The sequence below is a fragment of the Camelus ferus genome, chromosome 15 (genome assembly GCF_009834535.1).
Source record: "Camelus ferus isolate YT-003-E chromosome 15, BCGSAC_Cfer_1.0, whole genome shotgun sequence".
Lineage (NCBI taxonomy): Eukaryota > Metazoa > Chordata > Mammalia > Artiodactyla > Camelidae > Camelus > Camelus ferus.
Genome location: NC_045710.1, coordinates 39,023,788 through 39,045,620, shown reverse-complemented (window position 1 = coordinate 39,045,620; position 21,833 = coordinate 39,023,788). Strand labels below are relative to the sequence as shown.

General features: G+C 37.1%; 1 protein-coding gene across 3 annotated transcripts in view; it reads right to left on the bottom strand.

Moving 5' to 3' along the window:
* Positions 1 to 19,682, bottom strand: part of ACYP2 (acylphosphatase 2) — a 121,786-nt gene extending 102,104 nt beyond the window's left edge. The window contains exons 1-3 of one of the 3 annotated variants that reach the window (XM_032497565.1): positions 19,593 to 19,682; positions 6,274 to 6,290; positions 4,688 to 4,797 (exon numbers count right to left, since the gene is read on the bottom strand). In XM_032497565.1, the coding sequence (XP_032353456.1) occupies positions 4,688 to 4,797; positions 6,274 to 6,290; positions 19,593 to 19,605 (140 nt within the window). In that variant the 5' untranslated portion in view covers positions 19,606 to 19,682. Of the gene's footprint in view, positions 1 to 4,687; positions 4,798 to 6,273; positions 6,291 to 18,373; positions 18,726 to 19,592 lie in introns of those variants that run through there. The other 2 variants (XM_032497564.1, XM_032497562.1) reach the window with 2 other exon arrangements.
* Between the last annotated feature and the right edge of the window lie 2,151 nt (positions 19,683 to 21,833).

The following is a 21,833-nucleotide window of genomic DNA, read 5'->3' as shown; positions in this document are numbered from 1 at the left end:
CCAAAGCTGTTTTTAAAGATATACCAATAAAATAGATAAATTTCTTCTGAGACTGATTAAGGAAAAAGGAGGAAAGAGTAAAATTATATAAGATTAAGAATTTTCAAAGGAGATATAGACACAGATACAAAAGAGATTTTAAAAATTATAAAATCTACAACTACAAATTTGAAAACCCTAGAACAACTGGATAATCTCCTAGCAAAATATAAATGAATATGGGAACAAGTGGCAAACCCAAATACACCAATTACAATAGACCAGACTGGAAAGATGATTAAAGGACTATCATTAAGAAGAAACCAGGACCAAGTGATTTCATAACTTATTTTAGTTAACTCAAGAACAGTAATTACAATATTACTTAAATCATTCCAGAATGAATGAAAAGGGAAACCCTCTAATACATTGCATGAACCAGTAAAACTTTTAACACCAAAATTTGATACAGTAACCACTCCCCCTACTAAAAAAAGGAAATCATAATCTCACTTGTAAATACAGATGTAAAATTTCTAAATAAAATATTAGCAAGCAATATTCAGCAGACTCAAAAGAACAACACACTGTGAGCAATCAGAGTTTAATTCAAGGAATTCAAGAGTGAAATTCAATGTAATGAAGCATATTTACCAAAAATCAGCAGCAAATATCATTTTCCTTGGTGAAAAACTGAAACCATTTCAAATAAAATCAGAAACCAGACAGGGATACCTGCTATGGTTATTATTATTCAGCACTGTCTTGAGGCGTTTAGCAAATGAAATAAACACTGGGGAAAAGATAGACTTTTTCTGCTAAGTACACGGTTGTATACTTGAAAAATTCAATAGACTATACAAAACAAAAACAAAAACAAACAAAATCCAGTACAATTAATGCAAATATTTGAAAAGGTAACTCTATGACGTAACATAAATACACGAACATCATTAGGCTTTCCTTATTCTACCATAAGCACCCAGAAACAAAAATGGGGAAAATATTCCATACACAACAGTGAAAAAAGCAATAAAATACTGTTATGGACTGAATGTTTTTATCCCCCCCAAATCCATATGTTGATACCTCATCTCTAATGTGATAGCATTTGGAGATGGGGCCTTTGGAAGGAAATTAGGTCATGAGGGTGAAACCCTCATGAAAGAGGTAAGTGCCCTTATAAAGAAGAGACCAGAGAGCTAGCTAGCCCTCTTTGTGACATAGGAGGACACAAGGAGAAGTTAGTAGTCTGCAACCCAGTAGCAAGCCCTCACCAGAACCTGACCATGCTGGCACCCTGATCTTGCACTTCCAGCCTCTATAACTGTGAGAATTTCTGTTGTTTATAAACCACTCAGTCTATGGTACTTTGTCACAAGCACCCAAACTGACTGAGGCAAATACTTAGGAATAAACTCAGCAAGAAAAGCACAAAACTTTTATAATGACAACCATAAAATCTCACTGAAAGATAAATTTTAAAACCTGAGCAAATGAAAAGACATCTACATTCTTAGATGGGAAGATTTAATATCAGTTCTCTTGATATCATGAATATGTGCAATTAAAAAGCAAGTAAAATATGGATTCGTAAAATAGAAAAGTTAAAAGCTGAGGAAACCTAAATCAACCATAGACTTTGGTTAATACTAATGCATCAATATGGGTTCATTAATTGTAACAGGTATCATACTAATGTAGAAGGTTAACAGAGGAAACAGTAAGAAATGTACAGAAACTCTCTGTACTATCTTCACAATTTTTCTGTACATCTAAAACTTTTAAAAAATAAAGTTTATTTTTAAAAACAGATTTGTAATAAAATTAGAAAAATTTTTTAAAAAAATAAACAAATATCATTTCAATTAAATGGATTAAAGTATCTTAAAGTTTAGAGAGAAAATAAATGCCCAAGAAAGCAAATAAATGAATGAACTATAAAGCCACAGTAATTAAATCAATATGAAGTATTGGTATTGGAACAGGTAAATCAATGAGTGGACCAGAACAGAGAACCCAGAAATAAAATCCAGTTTATATGAGATTTTAACATATGACCAAAACGTATTTCAATTCAATGGGGAAAGAGTGACTATCTAACAAATGGTGCTGGCACAACTGGCTACCCATCTGGTAGAAAATAGTCCCCAGTCTCATATTGTAAATAAAAAACAAATTCCAGCTGGAGTAAATGCCTGATGTAATAAATAAAGCATCAAAAAGTTAGAAGGAAAGCTAAGAAACAGCACTTACAATCTGTTTTTTAACCAGAAAGGGAAAATAGCCATATCTGAGTTTACAAAAATTAAAAACAATTTATGTTGCAAAAGTGATCATAAACAAAACTGACAGGCAAATGATAAATTCTGGAAAACAGTTGCAAAAGAGATAACAGATAATGAGTTAGCAGTCATCACCAATATACAAAGTGCTCCTAAAAACTGGCAAGAGACCAGCAATCCAGTGGGAAAATGGGTAAAGGTTGTGAAAAGAGAATCCATGTGAACAAATTCACATGCGTGAAGATGCGCAAACAAACCAGTAATTAGAGAAATGTAAATTACAGTAAAAAATAACACATCACTACACTCAAACAGATAAAAGAAAGAAAGAGAGAGAGCAACAGTACCAATTGCCAACACAACGAAGATTTTTAAAAATGTAAATTGCTTACAGTTGTTTTGAAAAGCTGTCTGACAAATATTTTTAAAGCAGAAGTACATAGAAACTTTAGTCAACCAATCACACTCCTGGAAATTTATCCCCTAAAATAAAATCACCAATAAAGTGTTCATTACAGCATTGCTCTTATTGCAGGGGAAAAAATACAAATAAAAATAACACAATGAGTTCCTAGCAATAAGGTAATAAATAATGATATGCCTATACTGTGGAATATTAAGCAGCCATTAAAAAGATTGAACTAGTGCTGTATGTAACACTTGACTTGGAGGGACTTTCCTAGGTGTATTTTTGAATGATAAAAGTGAGATGCAGGGAGGGGCATACACCATGACTCTGTTTTTAAAAAGCAGATATTGAATAAACCCCCAAAATATATGTGCACCCAAGTGAGTGTGTGTGTGTGTGTGTGTGTGTGTGTGTGTGTGTGTGTGTGTGTGTTTGTGTGTGAAGGACATGGAGACAAAACACAAAAGAAAACACACCAGGTTGCTAACATAAATGACTGTCAGTGTGGCAGGGGAGGGGGTGTGCAGGGGCTGGAAAGAAAAAACTGGGCAGAATATATGATACGATTACATAGATGTTAAGGAAATTATCAAAAATCTGCTATAACATGGATTAGGATATAACATGATTGGCACGAGTGCCCATCCTCCATGTAGTCCTCATTCTCAAACTGTTTCGTAGTCACTTGGCATTTTTCTCATCCACTGACCTATTAGTTCTGTCAATGTTAAGTCTCACAATCCTTTCTTTTTTGTATTTTGTGACAATCCTACTGAAAAATAGTTGTTTTCATTTACTGTCACCCATATTTTATGAAATTGAATTTGTGCACCCCACTTATCAAGTTGGGGTACAGTTTTACACACAAATGCAAGTATGTACCTCATACACAAGGAAATTAGGAAAAATAAGAAATTGGTAGTTACAAGTTTCCTGATTGCTGAATATACATAAAGTGAAAAACTAGTTATAAAAAAATGCATAAAGTATTCTATTTCAGTAAAAACAAGCAAAATCCTAATTATAAACGTACTCAAGTATTTTCAAGTGAAAGGCTAAGCTTCAGAGAGGATTCACAAAGCCACTGGCTCAGGTTACATAAAGGGAGAGAAATAAATGGGAAGGACCAATTACTAGCTTTGCTTTTATACCTCCCTGTATTTTATTACTTCACTTATTACAATAAGTAAAAAAAAAGTATTGCTTTTGAAATCTAAAAACATTAAGTAAAGAAAACAAAGATAAATTGCAAATGATAAAATAAAATAAACTGGGTATTAATTAGTACCTACCTCATAAGATTGCTGTGAAGATTACATGAGCTAATTCATGTAAAGTGTTTAGTATACTACCTAACATGCTGCAAATGCTCAGTAAATAGTAGCTATTTTTACTTAAAGCAAAAAACGCTACAGAGAGCAGTGGAAATCAGGAAACTGAAAAGACAAGGTCTTTGAAAATGACATGGTGTACAAAGGGCACTTTTTTCCCTATTACTGAATCTGTTCCCCTTGGACTGAGAGGACTCATTATGGTAACCATACAGCTCATCAAACACACATCCATTAACAGTAGAAGTAAAATTACAATTAGATAAATAAGATGTTTAAACAATAAAAAGGAGATGGCAACCTTTTTGCCTTGCAGGCTCTTTAAGAACTTCAAGAACCATCCTACAGCACAATGCTTCTGCCACAACCACTCCAGGTAAGAAATACTTGGACAAGGATGTTTTCCTCATGTTAGAGGAAACTGAACAGAACACAGTTCATACAGATGGGAGAGTGATGCTACTGCTCTTTTTGACGGCCTCAAGTGGGAAATCCATTCCCAAAGGCAGAAATTCCGCTTTCGACTCCGAGGATTTCTTTGCTGGTCTGCCTAAAAGCATGTGAGACTAGTGATAACCTACAAACTGAATTCAGTTCATCAATACTGCTGGCTTATTGTCCAATCACCAAACATGAAATCAGTTCAGAAGTTGCACGAGTGTGTTATTAGTCTTATTACTTACATAGAATTGACTTTCTCCTCGGGGCCTTGCACCTGGCCTGTCACGGTCCCTTTGCTGGTGTTCTTCACCCAGCCAACCACTCCTATCTTCCTAGCCTCATCTTCGGTGTACTGGTTTCAGGAGAAAACAAGAGAGATGAAGTCCATCATCAAAACTCTGAGAGCATCCTGATTTTAACATTCAAAAAGTACTAAGCTGATCATGTTTTTCTACAATAGAGTCTAGGCCAACCATTGTGTAGCTGACCTATGGTAATAGCTATATTTATAAGATCCTTCATTTAAGTGGTATTTTTCGTTAAATTCCACTTTCAGCAAAGACAGGCATGTTATGAGAAGATAGACTGATAGCGGGAAGTACCAGAAAACAGTTTCCATGACACGTTTGGGATCCGTAAAATTCAGCTGCGTTGCCCTTACGCCTGCTAACGCTACATTACATTGTCAGTCTGGGTTCCAGGTGATGATCACTCCAAGATTCTCACTCACTGATAAAAAATATCCAGTTATGATCAGTATCAAGTACTGGATTAAATGATTCCAATGTTTTCTGTTGGCTCTGGACTTGCCACACAAACGTTGTAATTGTCTCTGGGTAAATTTATTTCTCCTATTATTCTTAATAGTTTTTTAAAAATTCCTTTCCTGGTTCCAAATTCAGTTATGCTACTGCCAAATGAAAACCCAGCAATATTTTGGTTTTGAATTATTTGAACTACATCATACTAAAATTCTCGTAGCTCCCGTCTGCTAGCCCTTTTTAGAAACATGCTGTTCGCCTGTTTGGGGGACAGGATGACCAAGAGCTCTACAATCCCGTGTCCCCAGCCGAAAGAAGCAACACAAACTGAGACAATCCATCTGGGATTGATGTAAGGGCTGGTTCTGAAACTAAGTTGAGCCTTCACAGATAATAAGGAAAAAGGAGGCCATCTGAACTGCAGAGGGTGGGATCACCTCAAAATGCAGAGACTTTACTTGTGGGAACCTGTTAGAACCCTCAGAGGTTAGGAACAGACACCCACCTACTGATTCCCAGCTCAGACAGTAGGTGAAAATACATGCCACATTAACATTTAGGAAAGGAGTACTATATTTAAAAAAAAAAATAGATATTTGTAAAGTCTTTTAAAATAAATATTTAAAAAGCAATATTTTAACTTGAGAAGCCAAGGAAACACTTCCTTATGCAACATGGGCATTTCTTATTTTATAATTCAAGATATGTACCCTTGCCTGGAGAGTTTCTTCCATGCAGAACAAGTGGAAGATCCCATACTATGTATTAAATATACCTAATCAAAATGCTTTATTGGATCACCCCGAGAGAAGTAACTTTGAAATTCACAGAAATATTTACAAAAAACTAGGAAGGCTGTAATGTTTTTAATAGACTGCTTTTAAAAGACATCCTTAATAAAAATCTCAACCAGTAATTTGAAAGAAATATGAATATTTCTTCATTTGCTGTCAAGGACAGGAAATAAGCAATAGGTTAGTGCTAAGTAGAAAATTGCTCTGTCTCTGTGACTAGAAAGAACTGTGGGGGGAAATGGCAAAAATAATAAACAGATTGTACTGACTTACCATTCTGAAGCAAACACCTGTAGAAGAGAAAGATAAAAAGAAATGTCAGCTTGTCTACCTTTAAAAAAATTACGTATTTCCTGACTTGACTGTCATATAATTTATTAAATAGTAAGTAAATGATAGAAACAAAACATTTAATATCTGAATGTATTAAGAAAACATTTTTAAAAAAATTATTTTCTTTTAAAATAAAAAGAGAAAAGAAAAATTTCTTTGGAGAAGAAGAGTAAGATTCTGAAACTAAAGTATAATGAAATGCTAAACTGCATATTCATTCTATTTAATTAATTTATTTATTGAAGTAAAATTGATTTACAATGTTGTGTTAGTTTCTGGTGTACAGCATAGTGATTCAGCTATATATGCACATATTCTTTTTCAGCTTCTTCTCCATTATAGATTATTACAAAACATTGAATATAGTTCTCTGTGCTATACAGTAGGACCTTATAGTTTATCTATTTTATATATAGTAGTTTGTATCTGCTAATCCCAAATTACTAATTTATCCCTCCCCACCTTTCCCTTTTGGTAACCAGGAAGTTTGTTTTTGATTTCTGTGAATCTGCTTTTGTTTTGTAAATAATTTCATTTCTATCATTTTTTAGATTCCACATATAAGTGATATCATATGATATCTGTCTGACTTCACTTAGTATGATAATCTCTAGGTGCATTCATGTTGCTGCAAATGGCATTATTTTGTTCTTTTTTATGGCTGAGTAGTTCATTCTATTTTAAAATGATAAATAAAACAAAATACTTATTACAAGAACAGCTAAGTATATTGGCATAAAATTTACCCATCCTCAGCTTTTAGAATGTCTTCTCTAAATATAAGGACTAAATTCAAGTTTAAATGTAGTAGGACATTTCTATTTTAATTTTAATTCCACATTCTGGAAAAGGCAAAACTACAGGGACAGGAAACTGATCTGATTGCGAGGGCTGGGAGTGGGAAGGAGAGGAGAGCGGAGCATGAGGGGAACTTTTGGGGGTGATGGCACTGTTCTGTATCTCAGTTGCAGTGGTGGTGGTGGTGGTGGTTACATGACAGTATGCTAAAAAGGATAAATGTTACTGAATGTAAATTATATCTCGGGTTTTTTTTTTTTAAATTAAGGGAAAAAATATATTGGCAAATCACAGGGGATAGATCAAACCAATCTCAGAAAGGTCCAAAGATATTGCTTCCACAAACAGCAACTGAGCCTGGTTAAGAGGATACAGAAGAAGAGATCAGTGGCTTAAGTAATTTTATGTAGTTTTGTAAGCAGATTTATCATAACAAGGAGTATCATTTGTTTCCTGATGGTTGTGTATTATGGTACCAAATGAAAATGAAGAAAAAGAGCAGTGAAGCAATAAAAACCGGATACTATCACAAATGAAATTTTTATGGGGCTATGAAATACTCTAAAAGATACACATAAAATATGGAGGAATGATGAGTGGGGACTATTGATCTGAAGGGGAATCAGAAAGGCATTCTGTTATACAGATGGAGAGAAAGACAGGAGCTAGTAGATATCAAAGGAAGGGGCAGAAAATTCAAGAGAAACTTCAGGTCAACCGGACCATATAGAAGAGAAGACAAAACAGGCGGAACTGTCAACTGTGCAGTCATTTTATCCTAAGACTGAGGGGATCCCGGAAGATGTTAACCAAGTAGAGCTGAAGGTCTGGGTTGGGGCATATTGCGCATAGTCCCCTCTGAGTTCCTTAACAGCGCACAGCCCCAAATGATGCTGACATTAAGAAAAGAAAGCATATCAACTGAAGTAAACAGAAATTGGAAACATATGGTCCAGCTCTTGCCTATTCAAATTGTGGTCCATGAACCAGAGGCATAAGCATCACTTGAGGATTTTTTAGAAAATAAAGTTCTTGGGCCCCTTCCCAGACCTAAAGAAACAGAAACACTACAGATGGAGTCCAGGAATCCAGTTTTAATATGCTCTCCAGGTGATTTTATGCCCACTAAAGTTTAGAATCAATGGTTGGCTCCATCTTAAAGGAAGGTCTGGGGAAGGTTTGAAAAGGATTTATATTTCAGGTAAAGAATTGTATCACAAGGGGGAAAATGCAAATCTTGTAGGATGCTGCAGATCTGATGCATTTCCCACCGATGCTGTTTAAGTTCGTCCTTGCATATCAATATTGCCTCAGCTATTTCATAAGTCGGCAGCACTAAATGAAAAAAACTATGGACAATGAAAAGGAAAAAAACAAAACAAAACAAAAAAAACCCTGTCTTGCGCTCTAATTGGACTTGGTATTGGAGCAGCCTAGGCAGCCTGTCACTTTGATCACTCCCTCCATCCTTATTACTCACCACCAGAAATACTGGAGCTGCCAGAGAGGAAGGTTGACAACATGCTGCCCACCCCTAACCTCCACCCCGCCGGCACCCTCATCCCCACCTCCACGCCTCTGTGAGGAATAATACCTTTCAACATTTATGAATCCCCAGCAGCTGTTTCACCATCCATTTACTGATGACAAAAAGGCCATTTGCTTACAGTGACAGGGTTTGAGAAATTTGTAAAAGAGGTACTCCACACATTGCAGAGTTAAGGAAATTACCTACTGCAGTCTACTGATGTAATAACTAGTTTCACACAGACATAGTCTAAGAACCGGGCATCTCAGATATATTTAATAAGCAGACTATTTGACATTCTGACTATTCACTTAACAAATATTCATTAATTGTCTAATTCTAAATGCAGAGAATGAGATGAGTAAATGACAATTCTTGCCATCTAGGAGCTCACAGTCCAGTGGGGAAGACAGACAAGTCAACTGGCAATTGAAACGTAGAACACAACAGGGACAAACTTCTGATTATAAGATATGTAAGACTAGGGATGTAGGGTACAACATGATAAACATAATTCACACTGCTGTATGTTAGATATGAAAGTCGTTAAGAGAGTAAATCCTGAGTTCTCATCACAGGGAAAAAAAATTTCCTATTTCTTTAATTTTGTGATGACCTATATGAGATGATGGATGTTCACTAAACTTACTGTGATAATCATTTCATGATGTACATAAGTCAAATCATTATGCTGTACGCCTTAAACTTATACAGTGCTGTGTGTCAATTATATCTCAATAAAACTAGGGGGAAAAGAAAAAAGAAGAAAATGTTAAAAAATAAATAAAAATATAACTATGGTGAGTTGTAAAACGCATAAACCAGGATGCAAGTAGGAGTTCACAGGACAAACAAATGACCCAGTCTTGGGTGATTTTAGGGTAGGTTTATTGAAACAGGGTCTTTGAGACAGAAATGATGAGCAAAAATTAGTATGATGAGAATGGAATAACATTACACACGGAAGAGCATGTGCAAAGTCCCAAAACCAGGATCACCATAGTTAAATATTCAAAACCATATCATCGCACTCATTTTACTAATTATTTCTAGCCCCAAACTTCACTTAAGACTTGCTAAAAAATAGTTTAATTCTGTTTCAATTGTTTCTAGAAAAATGGGTAAAGATGTTTTTACACCCTGGTCCAAGTTATCATCATCTTTCAACTAATCCACAGCGACTGCCTCCTCAAGTAGTGTCCCTGCATCTAGTTCTGCCCTCCTACAGTCTAGTCTCCATAAAGCAGCCAAGGTGGTTTTCTTTTCTTAAGTAAAATAGAATCACTTCTTTCCCCAGTTTAAAACCCTATAGTAGCTCCCCATTACCTTCAAAATAAAATATATTCTGGTTACCACAGCCTCCAGGCCCCTTTCTAATGCTCTACCTCACCTCTTAAGACTCCCCTTTGCTCATTCCATTCCAGCCAAATGTTTCTTCCTTGTGTTCCTCAACATCCCAAGCATATTCCTGCCTCATGGCCTTTGCATTTACTGTTCCCTCTGCTTGAAATGCTTTTCCCCTGATCTTCTCATGGTTGGCTCCTTCTCATCATTCACATCTCTGCACCAATGTCATGTTAACAGAGAAATATACTCCCTGACCACTTATCTAAAACAGCAATGTACTTGTATATATTTCCTGGATATGGATATCACTGATTAACATATTACATAATTATCTATTTATCTGTTTACTTTATGTTCATTTCCTGTCTTCACTGTCAGTTCTTTTAGGGCAGGATTTTTTCTGTCTTGTTCACCACTATGCCCCCAACACCTAGACCAAAGCTTGGCACATAGTTCAATAAATAAAGGAAAGAAAAATCATCTGGTGAATATTTAAGTGAAATGTTTTATTTGTCCTGTAATAATTCATTATTAACATTGCAAATATATATATATAAAACGATATTGACCAGAATTTAAGTTTAATTTCAAAGTGATGATGATAAATTCACTGCATTCAAAGATGGAAAGAATCATAAAAATTCTGTATTGATTCTAGTAGAACTTAACCTAAATGGTAATACATAGTGTTTGGTGTGTGTATGTGTGTCTGTTTATACATAATATACTATATGCTATAAAGAGTTGAAAGAAGTCACTAGATAATGCCTAAGTTAAAAAATCAAGAAATATTAATATGAGTATGTGGCTTACAAATGAAAGTTTAATAACACAAGAACTGAGAAAAAAAATTGGTTGTCTACAGAACTTAGAGGACTTGGGATAGGAGACTAGAGCAGGATATGGTGGCTGTATTTATAACTGTGAATGATAATGGGCACACATACATTTATCTTTAAACAGTAGAACTAAAGGACTGTCCTTTAAGACTTAATTTGAGGCTAAGTTCATACTGCTTGACAAACAGGTAGATAATACAAGTGTTATTCATTGCTTTAAGCAGTGATAGGTGGAAAAAACACTAGACTGAGATAAGTCATATATGAAAGACTCGATATGTATTTAATAGAAATTTAGGTTATCTTGGTTGTGGATGAAGTGTTTTGAGGTTGAGATCATGGAGATCAAAGTCTTTCAGTAATCAGAAAGCATCACTATTTGGGAAAGAATACCAAATGTAATTATTACGTTGTTAAATTTCTTTAATATGTGAATATGCATGGCAGACACTGCTAGTTGCCTATACTAAATCCATTTTTCCCTTCTGCTTTTCTAACACAATTCTGATTTTACTTGGGCAGCAACATGCCCTTCTACAGTTCCTGGTTTTTCTTATAAAAGAAATGGCCCGTGAGATATAAGTCAGTCATTGGTTGAAGCTTTCAGGAAAACTATTTCACAGGAGATGGCTCAGCCAGGGATTTCGTCCTTGTAGCCTCCCTCTTCCTGACTGCAAGGTGAATGTAATGATTGAAGCTACAGCAGCCACCTTGAAACCATGAGGTAAAGTCCAAGGAAATCACAGAGACCTTGGCTGAGGGATGGGGGAAGTGTGGAGTGTGGGATGGGGAATGACTGGTAAAGGGAATTGTCTGGCAGGGACTCTCTGGGGTGACGGAAATGTTCTAAGTTAGATGGCGGTGACAGCTGCAAAGCACTGTGAACATAGTAGAAACCACACTATATCTGGTATGCTTTAAATGCTTTAAAAGATTATATTTAATATTATGTGCATTAGATCTCAGTTTTTAAAGATGTCACACACACCAAAAAAAGGAAAGCAGAAAACAGGACTGTGATGTAGTCCTTCCTACCTTTCTCTGTAGAACAAGGGCAGTCGTTCTCTGATTTTGCTCAATGTACAACCTCCCTGACTTCTCCCCTAACTGTGCTGTGCAGATCATCTCAAAGTAATAGTTGAGCTCTCTCTAGATTTTACAGCTCATTTTTTTTTTAAAGGAGAAACATACATATCCCAGGTGCTTCCTCTTCCTCCTTCTCCTGGGAGTTAGTTACTCAAAGGGATCATCCCTTCTGCTCTGCCTGTTGAGGGAGCCCTGCTTGTGCCTGGGTTGCTGTGTTCAATTCCGCAATACATTTTATCATAAAGTCCACTTCCCTGAAGATTGACACCACACCCCCAGAACTCTGCTTTACTCGTTGTATTACTTGTCAATAACTCACATAATTAAGAGGGGTCTTACTGACTAGGGCCCTCAACCATGACCCTTATTTTGAAGACTTAGAAGGAATGTGTATCAAGAGATGTCAGGACCTCCAGCCCATCAACTTTGTGAAGCAGTGAACCATGCGGGAATTAACTGCTCAAATCTCCATAATCCACTTGGAATTTTCTCAGAGTCTTTTTGAGAGTCCTGATCCCTAGTTTGAAGCATGCTGTGCAACACAGGGAGGTCCATATAGGAAAAAAAAAAGGAGGGGGGTATGTGGAGACAGATCTTCAGCAGTTGCTCCACACAGGCTGGAACAGAGCACTCTGGGGACAGGGTCTGTGCTGGAGAAGATGCTTCCACGGGCTCCCACGGCCTCTCTGCACTGCTGCCACCTTGCTTGCTAAAGAGAAGGGAGCTGATGTGACACATGCGGGGTTTTTACAGACACATTGCTCTGGAAACTGGGACAGACATCAGCTGCTTCGGTTAAGAACGCCTCAAACACAATATGCAGCTCAGTCGGGTTCAATCAGAGGCAACTGGACCTCACTTTGTGGAAAGATGTGTCAGTGAGAAACTTGGAATGTGTGCAAAGCAAATCATACTTGGAATCTACAAAGAAATGTTGACATTTACAGAAACCATGTGGTGGATTTTAAACGTCAGCATCCTCTCGTGTAAAATCAAATTTTCCTATTGAATTCCACCCCTTCACCAACTGCACATGTCAATTTTAAGTGCAAGAAGTCATCCAGTCACTATCTTACAAAGCAGCCCTTAATGATTTTAAACATTTTTAATTGTTAGAAAGGCCTTCCTTCTACGGAATAAAATTCTGCTTCACTTTACCCTTTCACCATCCATCCAGGATCCGTCCCCTGGAGCCACACACCATGGCATCTTTCAAAGAGTGAAACAGCCATTACACTACTGTTTCTTCTCTAAGCCAACTATCCTCAAGCACTTCCATTTAACTTGAGCTACTCTGGAGGTCCCCACCAGAAGCATGGCCTGGAGGACATATAAAAACAAGCTAGCTTGACCTTCAAAATACTATCCTTATTGTCTAGTGAGAGACACAGATATGTGTACACAAATAACTGTAGTGAAAGGAGAATGGATTAAAGAGAAGTCAAAACAAGAAGCAGAACAGAACTACAAATGAAATGCTATAGAAAAAAGATGAGAAAGGGAATTAGAGTTAAACATGTCTCTTGACTTTAATGTACTAAAATTTTCAACCTCTAAAACAGCTTTTCCACTGACCTGTCTACATAAAGAAAAATGTGTACCCCTAAATCATGTGGTGTCTGACAAAGCTATTTAGTAATTCATCCCAATTTTCATTTTAAGTAATCTTACAGAAAACTGCTATTTATTCCTGTAGTCCAATAAGATATTCCTATTCTAAATCTGAGTTAATGCTGTCAAAAACAAACTACTGAATTTCCAATGCACAAGGAAACTAACCAATCGCCACAATTCATTTCTACCTGAGTATTTTACCTTAATAGTCACTTGAGAGTTAGTAAAACATCAAAGAATCTATACACAGCTTAATCAATTTCCCTTTCAAATTTTCAGATTCTATTATTCTGGATGTAATTGTATAAACATTTACAGGAACATTATAAGTCATGCCATAGTTAAAAACACTCTAAAAACAGCGAGCCAGTCTCCTAATCCCCCATCTCTCATCCCAAAGCCCCCAGTGCAACAGAAATTGGTGGGAAAAAACACGGAGCTTCTTAAGAATGTGAAGATAAAAAATAGAGGGTGGAAAGGGAGGGGAAAAAAGAGTAACTTAACAGTGAACAAACACTATCTCAGCCAAGTGATCAAGGTGTACATCAACAGTGATAAGTCACGTTGCTAGTGTGCACCCGTGATACTGTGTGATGAGAATGGCACTCGGCTGCTGCGGTCTTCCTCCCAATAACCCACAACCTCAGTCTTATCATAATAAAAATACCAGATAAATCCTCATTTGGGAGTATTCTACAAGGTACCTAGCCTCAAAGTACTTCTCAAAACTGCCAGGGTCACGGAAAACAAGGTAAATCTGAGAAACTGTCACAGCACAAAGGAGCCTAAGAGGTGAAGATGACTAAAGGTAACGCCACAGCCTGGATGAATCCTGGAACAGAAGAAGGACTTTAGGTAAAAACTAAGGAAATCTGAATAAAGTATAGACCTTGGTTAATAATAATGAATCAATATTGGCTCACCACTTGTGACAAATGTATCATACTAATGTAAGACGTTAATAACAGAGGAAATGATGTGGAGAATACAAGAACTCTCTATAGTATCTTTCCAACCTTTCTATCAATCTAAAACTGTTCTCAAACCAAAAAAAATTATTTAAAAAAACAGAGGAAGGGAAACAGCAGTGGAGAGCAGCAGCAGCCTAATGGAAGAAACGTTCACATACTGGGGTATGGGGAAGTCATTCTGGCTTATGTATGAGTTAACTCGAATTTTATGCTAAGTAGAACAGCCTGTCTGTAGCCTATCAAAAAAAAAAAAAAAAAAAAAAGCTCCATAAGCTAATTTAATTCATTTTACACCTGCTTTCATTATCAAAGAAAAAGGCACATTGACTGGAAGTAAAGAATGTCCATGTTAAAAATAAAGATTTAAATGCCTCCCTTTCTCGGACACCAATGCTGACACTCCTTCAATGACAAGACTCCCTCCGCTGTGTACATGCTGATCTGTTTTTTTGAAACCTTGAAGGGATGTACCCCTGATTTGCTTGATGTTCTTTGTTCCAACAAGATATAACACTGTGCTGAAAACCATGCTTCTCAGGAGCAGTTCCTCAGAGTTATTGGAGAGGCTGTCTTCCGTGCCATAATCTTCAGTTTGGCTCAAATGAAACACTTTTCTATTCTCATTATAGATTTTTTTATTGATTATTTGTCAAGAATTCTATGAGTCTATGAGTAGACTTTGCAGAAGGGCCTAAGAAGTGAACCCACTATTTCTAATATTATTCCTGTAAGTTTATTTTCCTGAATTTCAAACAACCAACTTATAAACTAATTCTTGGAACACAATCTGTTTGCAAATTAGAGTGTGTGTATTTGAGAACAAGGCAGAGGACAGTTGACCCCTAGAACATTTTGACTACCATTTTATCACCAAGGATGTTTTAAATTTGAACGTACTAAATGTAACAATCTACGTCATTTTGGGTTAGAAAATATTTTCTGTCAAAACCTCCATAAGCTAATTTAATTCACTGATCAAATTTCCATCAGAACAGTTCAGTCATTTTCTGTTTTTCCCATGTTCATTTTTATGTCATTGAAAGTTTTCATTGTGAATATTTTTCATTTAAATGTTTTAATGACAATTTTATTTATCAATCTATATTTTGTCCATATCAAATGCTCCTAATTACAGCTTCCATCATTGTAAATTTACTTTCATAGCTATTATTTCCAAGAAGCCAGCATTCACTAAGATTTTACTATTCCATACTTTTAAGAGTCTCTTTTATTCTCCATTTTACATTATTAAAATTAAAATTTTTCATTTTTTATTGTCAATTATTTCTACATAATCATTATGATTCAGGCAAAAAGCTAATGGTTTGTATTTATTTCTTAGGTAATTCATGAGAAAACTGTGAGCAGTTTTGTGAGACACAGAGAGACATAGACTGACATACAGCCACAGTGACAGTGCCAGCTAGCAACAGAGAGAGAGTCAGAGGCTGTAGTTCTGAATGTGCCAACTGCTTACTGACCAGGTTAAACTCCCTTAGACCCAAAAAGACCATAAAAATGTCCTCAGCATTATCTGGCACAGTCCAGATGGCCAGGTCCAAAAGTCCTGCTTCAGTGTATGTATGTGTTCGGTGCACAGCTTAGGAGGAAAGCAAAATAATGGTGGAAAGGGTATTGAGAGGAGAATCAATAGGATATAGTGATTAAGAGCATGGGCTCTGGTATTAGACTGTCAAGGTTGAAACCCCAGTACTACCACTTAACTTACTGTGTGAGCTGGGAAAGTTACTCCACTACACCTCAATTGCATCATTTATTAAATGAAGAAAGTGGCTGAAGTCAGAGGGTTGAGGATTAAATGAGTCAATGCATATAAATCAGCGAACACTAGAGCTTGGCACATCCCAAACTCTCAGCTAATGTCACTACATGTGTGCAAATATGTGATTGTTAATTTGTTCCACATACTATGCCTTGATAAATCAATAGTACTCTCTGCCATTTAATGTACTGCAAACGACAGGAGTTATTGCCCGAAAGCTGATTTTTTTAAACCCCACTGTTTATGTATGGCACATTTCTCTTTCTTCTATGTGTACTGTTGCCAAAAATCAATTTTCATATACCATTTGACCACCATATGGATAAAAGTGCAATTATATAGTTAAAATCAATAAAAATACATTATGTATTATCAGAAAACACTGCATAATGGAAAAGTGCAGGTTTTCGAGTTAGAAAGATAAAGGATCAAATCCCATTTGTCGACTAAGCACTTGTCCAAGTTACTGACCCTCTCTACCCGTTTTCTCATTGTTAACACAGGATTAAGGCATATATCTCACAAAATTGTGATGAGGCTTAAGTAAATAACAGTAAGATGCTCAGCACATGGAACATCCCCAGTAAATGCCACCCATGTGCATACAACACACACACACACACACACTCTCACACTCTCCTTAACTACACTGCCATCTCTGTCCAGTAGATCAAATATTTTGTCAGGTGATCTTTGCCATCATTTTCATATTTTATGCCATGTGTTTGAATGACCTATTGTGGCAATTTTCAATCTAGAGTATCATAACCTTGGGCGTGTCCAAAGACATGCTGAAGGGTATAAAGCACAGATAATTTTAAGAAATCAACTTCCAGGTCTTCAACTTCCGTGTATATTCTTCCCTAAAACTGAGCTGCCTGAGAAGGCACCTGTAGTCTGCTGTAACTCTCCTTTCCCACTTCCCTCTTCACAGTCACTCTTGAAAGAAAGGCCCATCTCTTTACAAAAGGCATACTCTCACCCATCCTTAATCTTACCCTGGTACACTGCCCCAAAGTGTAAAAACCACTAGAGTACAAGGATAATCCAATCCTTCCTTTAATCAAGGTTCCAAAAACACCCCCAGCTTTCTCCTTAAGAAATAAATTTCCAATACAAATTTACCTTTAAAATTGAATAATGTTTATCATACTTTTAAATGTATCTATATGATTTTCATCAATTGTATTCTAATTATAATCACAATTGTAACTCAAGCCAGAAGAAAAAAATTGAACACAGCTCTTTGTAGTCAAAGGAAATTAAGAAAATATATGTAAAATATATGAATGTACACACATACATATTATGTACCTACATATTGCAGTAAAGTTTGGTAGGTTAGGGCTAATCAGAAACTCTCAAGCATAACAGTGGGATAAAATTCTGTGGGAGAAATGAAATGGAAATCAAATTCAAAGAGAAAAGGTATGATGCAAAATTTCCCACTGTTAAAAATCTGTACTTTGAATAAATGTTGGTAAATACTAAATCATTGCCGTATTTGTATTCCATTGGATAAATTTCAGTGATTAAATAACAATAGTTACAATAAGCCAGACAGTACATCTTTTGCAGCGATTTAAACTATTATAAATCAAAAATTAGATAACTAAATTCTCCTAGGAGCTACACAGGAAAAAAAAAAATCTCCGACAAAGTGAACCCTCAAACACCATCTAATTGTCCTTCCTGAAACTCAAGTCAAGCCCAGTGGTTTCAGTGGCAAGTAACGGGGACCACTAGTTCAAGGGCCCTCTCTTTTTTCCTCCCCGGCTTCTTTTTGCCCCCACCCCGCCTTAGGCGGCCCGCACCCTGAGCCCCGCGATCCCTCCTCCTCCCAGCCTCTCCCGCCTCCCAACCCTCCGCTCCTCTCCGACCGCCCCCGCTACCACCCAACCAGCTCTCTTGCGCATGCGCCCTTCGCCTCCTTCCCACCCGCGGTTGCTGTGTCATGGCCGAGCGGAAGTGCCGGCCACGACGATGCGGGGGGCTTTATCAAGGGATGTGTTCCTCTCAGCTTTCTCCTCCTCCCCTAACACCTTAGATCTCCCACTGTAGGGGGGTCCCGTACCCTGCACTCTCCCGAACACTTCGTAGTCCACGGATTTGAGTGGCCTGGCGGTAGACATGGCGGCGGCGAGCCCTCTGCCGAGGAGCCGGAGCGGGGTTCGGGGCGCGGTGACTGCGGCGGCCGCGAGAGGGAGGGGGCACATGGGACCGCTTGGCGCACCCCGCGCCTGTCACCGGCCCGGGACGCGAGCGCGCCGGGGTCACGCGTCGGAAGGCGGCAAATGAGACAGCGGGGACTGGGAGTGAGGGCACCCCGGGACGCCTGGAAGGAAGAGGCCACGCGGCCCCAGGCGCCCGGGCTCCTTTCCCTGCCCCTCCCTCCTGGCGGAACTGGACTTGCTTCCCGGGAGGGATGCCCGCTCCGTGTCCCTGGGATTTATTGAACCACAGTGCTCCTTTCTCAGCGCTTGTAAATAAAAGCCGGAGGCTCTGCCCACATGTCAATTGTTTGATACGCCGAAATGATTGCTTTTGAAATGAAAGACCTGCTAGCTTGATAGTTAAGAGTATTTGGTTAGTGAATACATTTTTATTAAATGTTCAGGTAATTGCCAAATCTTTCAGGCGATTTTGAGCCAGTTCTTAAGGTGACATCTGCATCCTGTTCTCTACTGAGTCAGAAAGGCTTTGGGCCTGAATCCGTAATCTAAATGGATTATGATATATTCTGGGACCAGGAACTCTAAAAATCTAAACGCTTTAATGCTGGTGGAAACAGCAAAAAATAAATTGAAAAAAAGAAAAATCTTGTCTGCTGTTAACTCATACAGCTTTCTTTATGGTCTTGATTATTGTTCAGCAACACCCCAATTGCCTAGAAGGTTAAAAGAAATTTATACTTAGAAAAATTTACATCCTGGTGAGCTATTGTGAAATCTTAATTTAAAGCAGCCAGTACCCCGAAGAGTCTGGATACAGCTATTGATAAGCTGCTGCCTTCTAGAATTCCAAATCCTTTTACTTGTGAGAATTTGCCTTTTTCAACATATTTATTGGCTTCAATACCTTTACATATTTCTCTGCATCTGGCCACAGAGTAAAAATAATCCTCTGCAATCTGATTCAATATTGTGTGCCAATTCTATGAGTGCCAGAAATCATCTAAAACTTGGTTATAATGTGGTTAAATCTTTTTAAAGTAAAATATATTTTGGAAGGGCTAATCCAGGTAATTTTATGTAATGAAGATCCTGGTTTATTGCAGAGACCTTACAACTTACCTCTTCCTCTCATCTCCCTTCCTGTTCATTCCTTGCAGACCCTAGAATCAACACAGGTCTGTCATTCTTTTCAGTGACATATCTTCAAAGTCTCTACACTGTATTCAGAATAAAACCAAAGTTCTTCAGCCTCCACTAATCTTATTACCTGCTTCTACCCTTCCTTTAGTTTATAGGTAACTTATTGTCAAGACACTGGATTATTCTGTTCTCTGAACACATCCTGATCTTAAAAACAAACAAACAAAAAAACTATGCTCTTGGATCTACTTTATCTGGAATACCTTTGATTACCACATCTTCTTCTATCCTGTTCCATCACCTGTGCAAGTACTTACCAGATATCATTTGATATTTAGTATCTTCCCCACTGGTGCTGCACCTTCCAAGAAGTAAGACCTCAAACTGAGTTTAGGTCCTGTCCCTGATTGTCACTGATCCTGTCAACTGCCTGGGAAGGTTGATATTTGTCTTTTCTTAATCAGTTTTTGATTTTTCTCCACATTTACCCAAGAGTACCCCTGCCAATTATAATGTAGCTTTATTGTAATTTTAGAGGTGCTATGGCAACAATTGACATTTACTTAGCTAAAAAATTGACTGTGTCTGCCAACAGCTGAACATCAGCAAACAGAAATTTTTATGTACCATTTCAGCATGGATTGCCAATAATATGTGATTCTAAGACTTGAGAAATTTAAAGCAAATGTTGCTAATGCTTAAGCTAATTTTAAACAACAAAAGCATTTGTGCAAAATTAGAGACATTTTTGAAAACAGAAGGAAAAACTCCATAATCCTAACACAACTTTTATCATTTTTGTGTATTCTCTTATATGTTTTAGGTACTTAAAATCATAGTATAAATTCAACTCTGTTCTTTCTTCTTCCATGTTATAGTTTTTCTAATGAATATTTTATTAATTTCATGATGTTCTATTAAGTGATATAACCATAAATTTACCTCCTATGTCCCTGTTGTTACATACGCAGGTTGCTTCTAATTTTTCACTACCGTGAAAAATATTGTGAAGGAAATATTCCTGCTTGTAGCTTCCTTCACATATTTTTTAATTATTTAGGGTAGAAGTTAGACTACCAAGTCAAAGGATACAAGTATGTATTGTTCTTGATACGTATTACCAAATCATTTTCCAAAGGGCTATATCAATTTAAACATATCACTACCAACACTGTATGAGTATATAATTATTTGGCTTCTGATGCAAACAAATGTCTTCACATATAAAACATGGTTAAATTAGATGAAAAGTTTTAATTTTGAAACCTGACCAATAGCTTTGGAATAATTGGGCTTTGTATTGCTGCCAGTTAAAGTTAAACCCTAGTCATATCATTCCCTTCCTTGAACCCTTTAAAATAATTTGTGTGTGATGCAGGATCATGTTTAAGGTAATACCTAGAAAAGGAAAGTCCTGCTTATATGATACGGGTGTAAAAAATGACCAGGTCCTAGAACCTGTGAAACATAGACAGATAATACAGTCTCTCTGTCCAATGACACTTAAACTGAGGAGGTACCACCTGTAAATCTCTGTAATTTGTCTTGATAGTCTGTTGAGAGTGATTCCTAGAGTGATTTCTAAGAAATTGGGTATTGAGGTATATAATTGATTTCAGAGACAATGAAAATTACTTTATCCATCAACATATTTCTACCCCTGAAATATTTTTGTAATCATTATGTTGAAAGAGCAGGACTCAACAGGATGCAAATAATTAACTCTCACAATTGAAGAGGACCAAACAAACCAATTTGATGATTTCCTCACGGAAGGAACACTTTACAGGTAAAGAAATGGTTAGATAATTATTACTCAACTGGATTCAAGGTCATTAGACCCCCAACTGTTAGTCAGCTGAAGAAGTGGCTGGTTTCCCAGAAGAAGCTTTAATCTCGTTACAGTTTATCAGAAAATTACTTCAGCAGTTTATCAGGAAAGCATATTTCTTCCCAGAAGGAAATTCTGACCCAAATTTGAACCAATTTTTCTTTATCACAGTCCAATTTGATATTCAGAACTCAGGAATACATTTAACCTTAAAGCTGCTTCGCTCTCCCAGCGTGGTACTGCTTAGGTACGGGTGGGAGAGGGCATGGTCGATTCCTCCCCATGCTTTAGTTTCCCCCTTCCTAGATAAGAGTTGGTAGCTACTTTGGGGCTCTCCGGGATTGGCAGATAATCAAAGCTGATTAGTTCTTTTGCAGGATCCTTTCTGT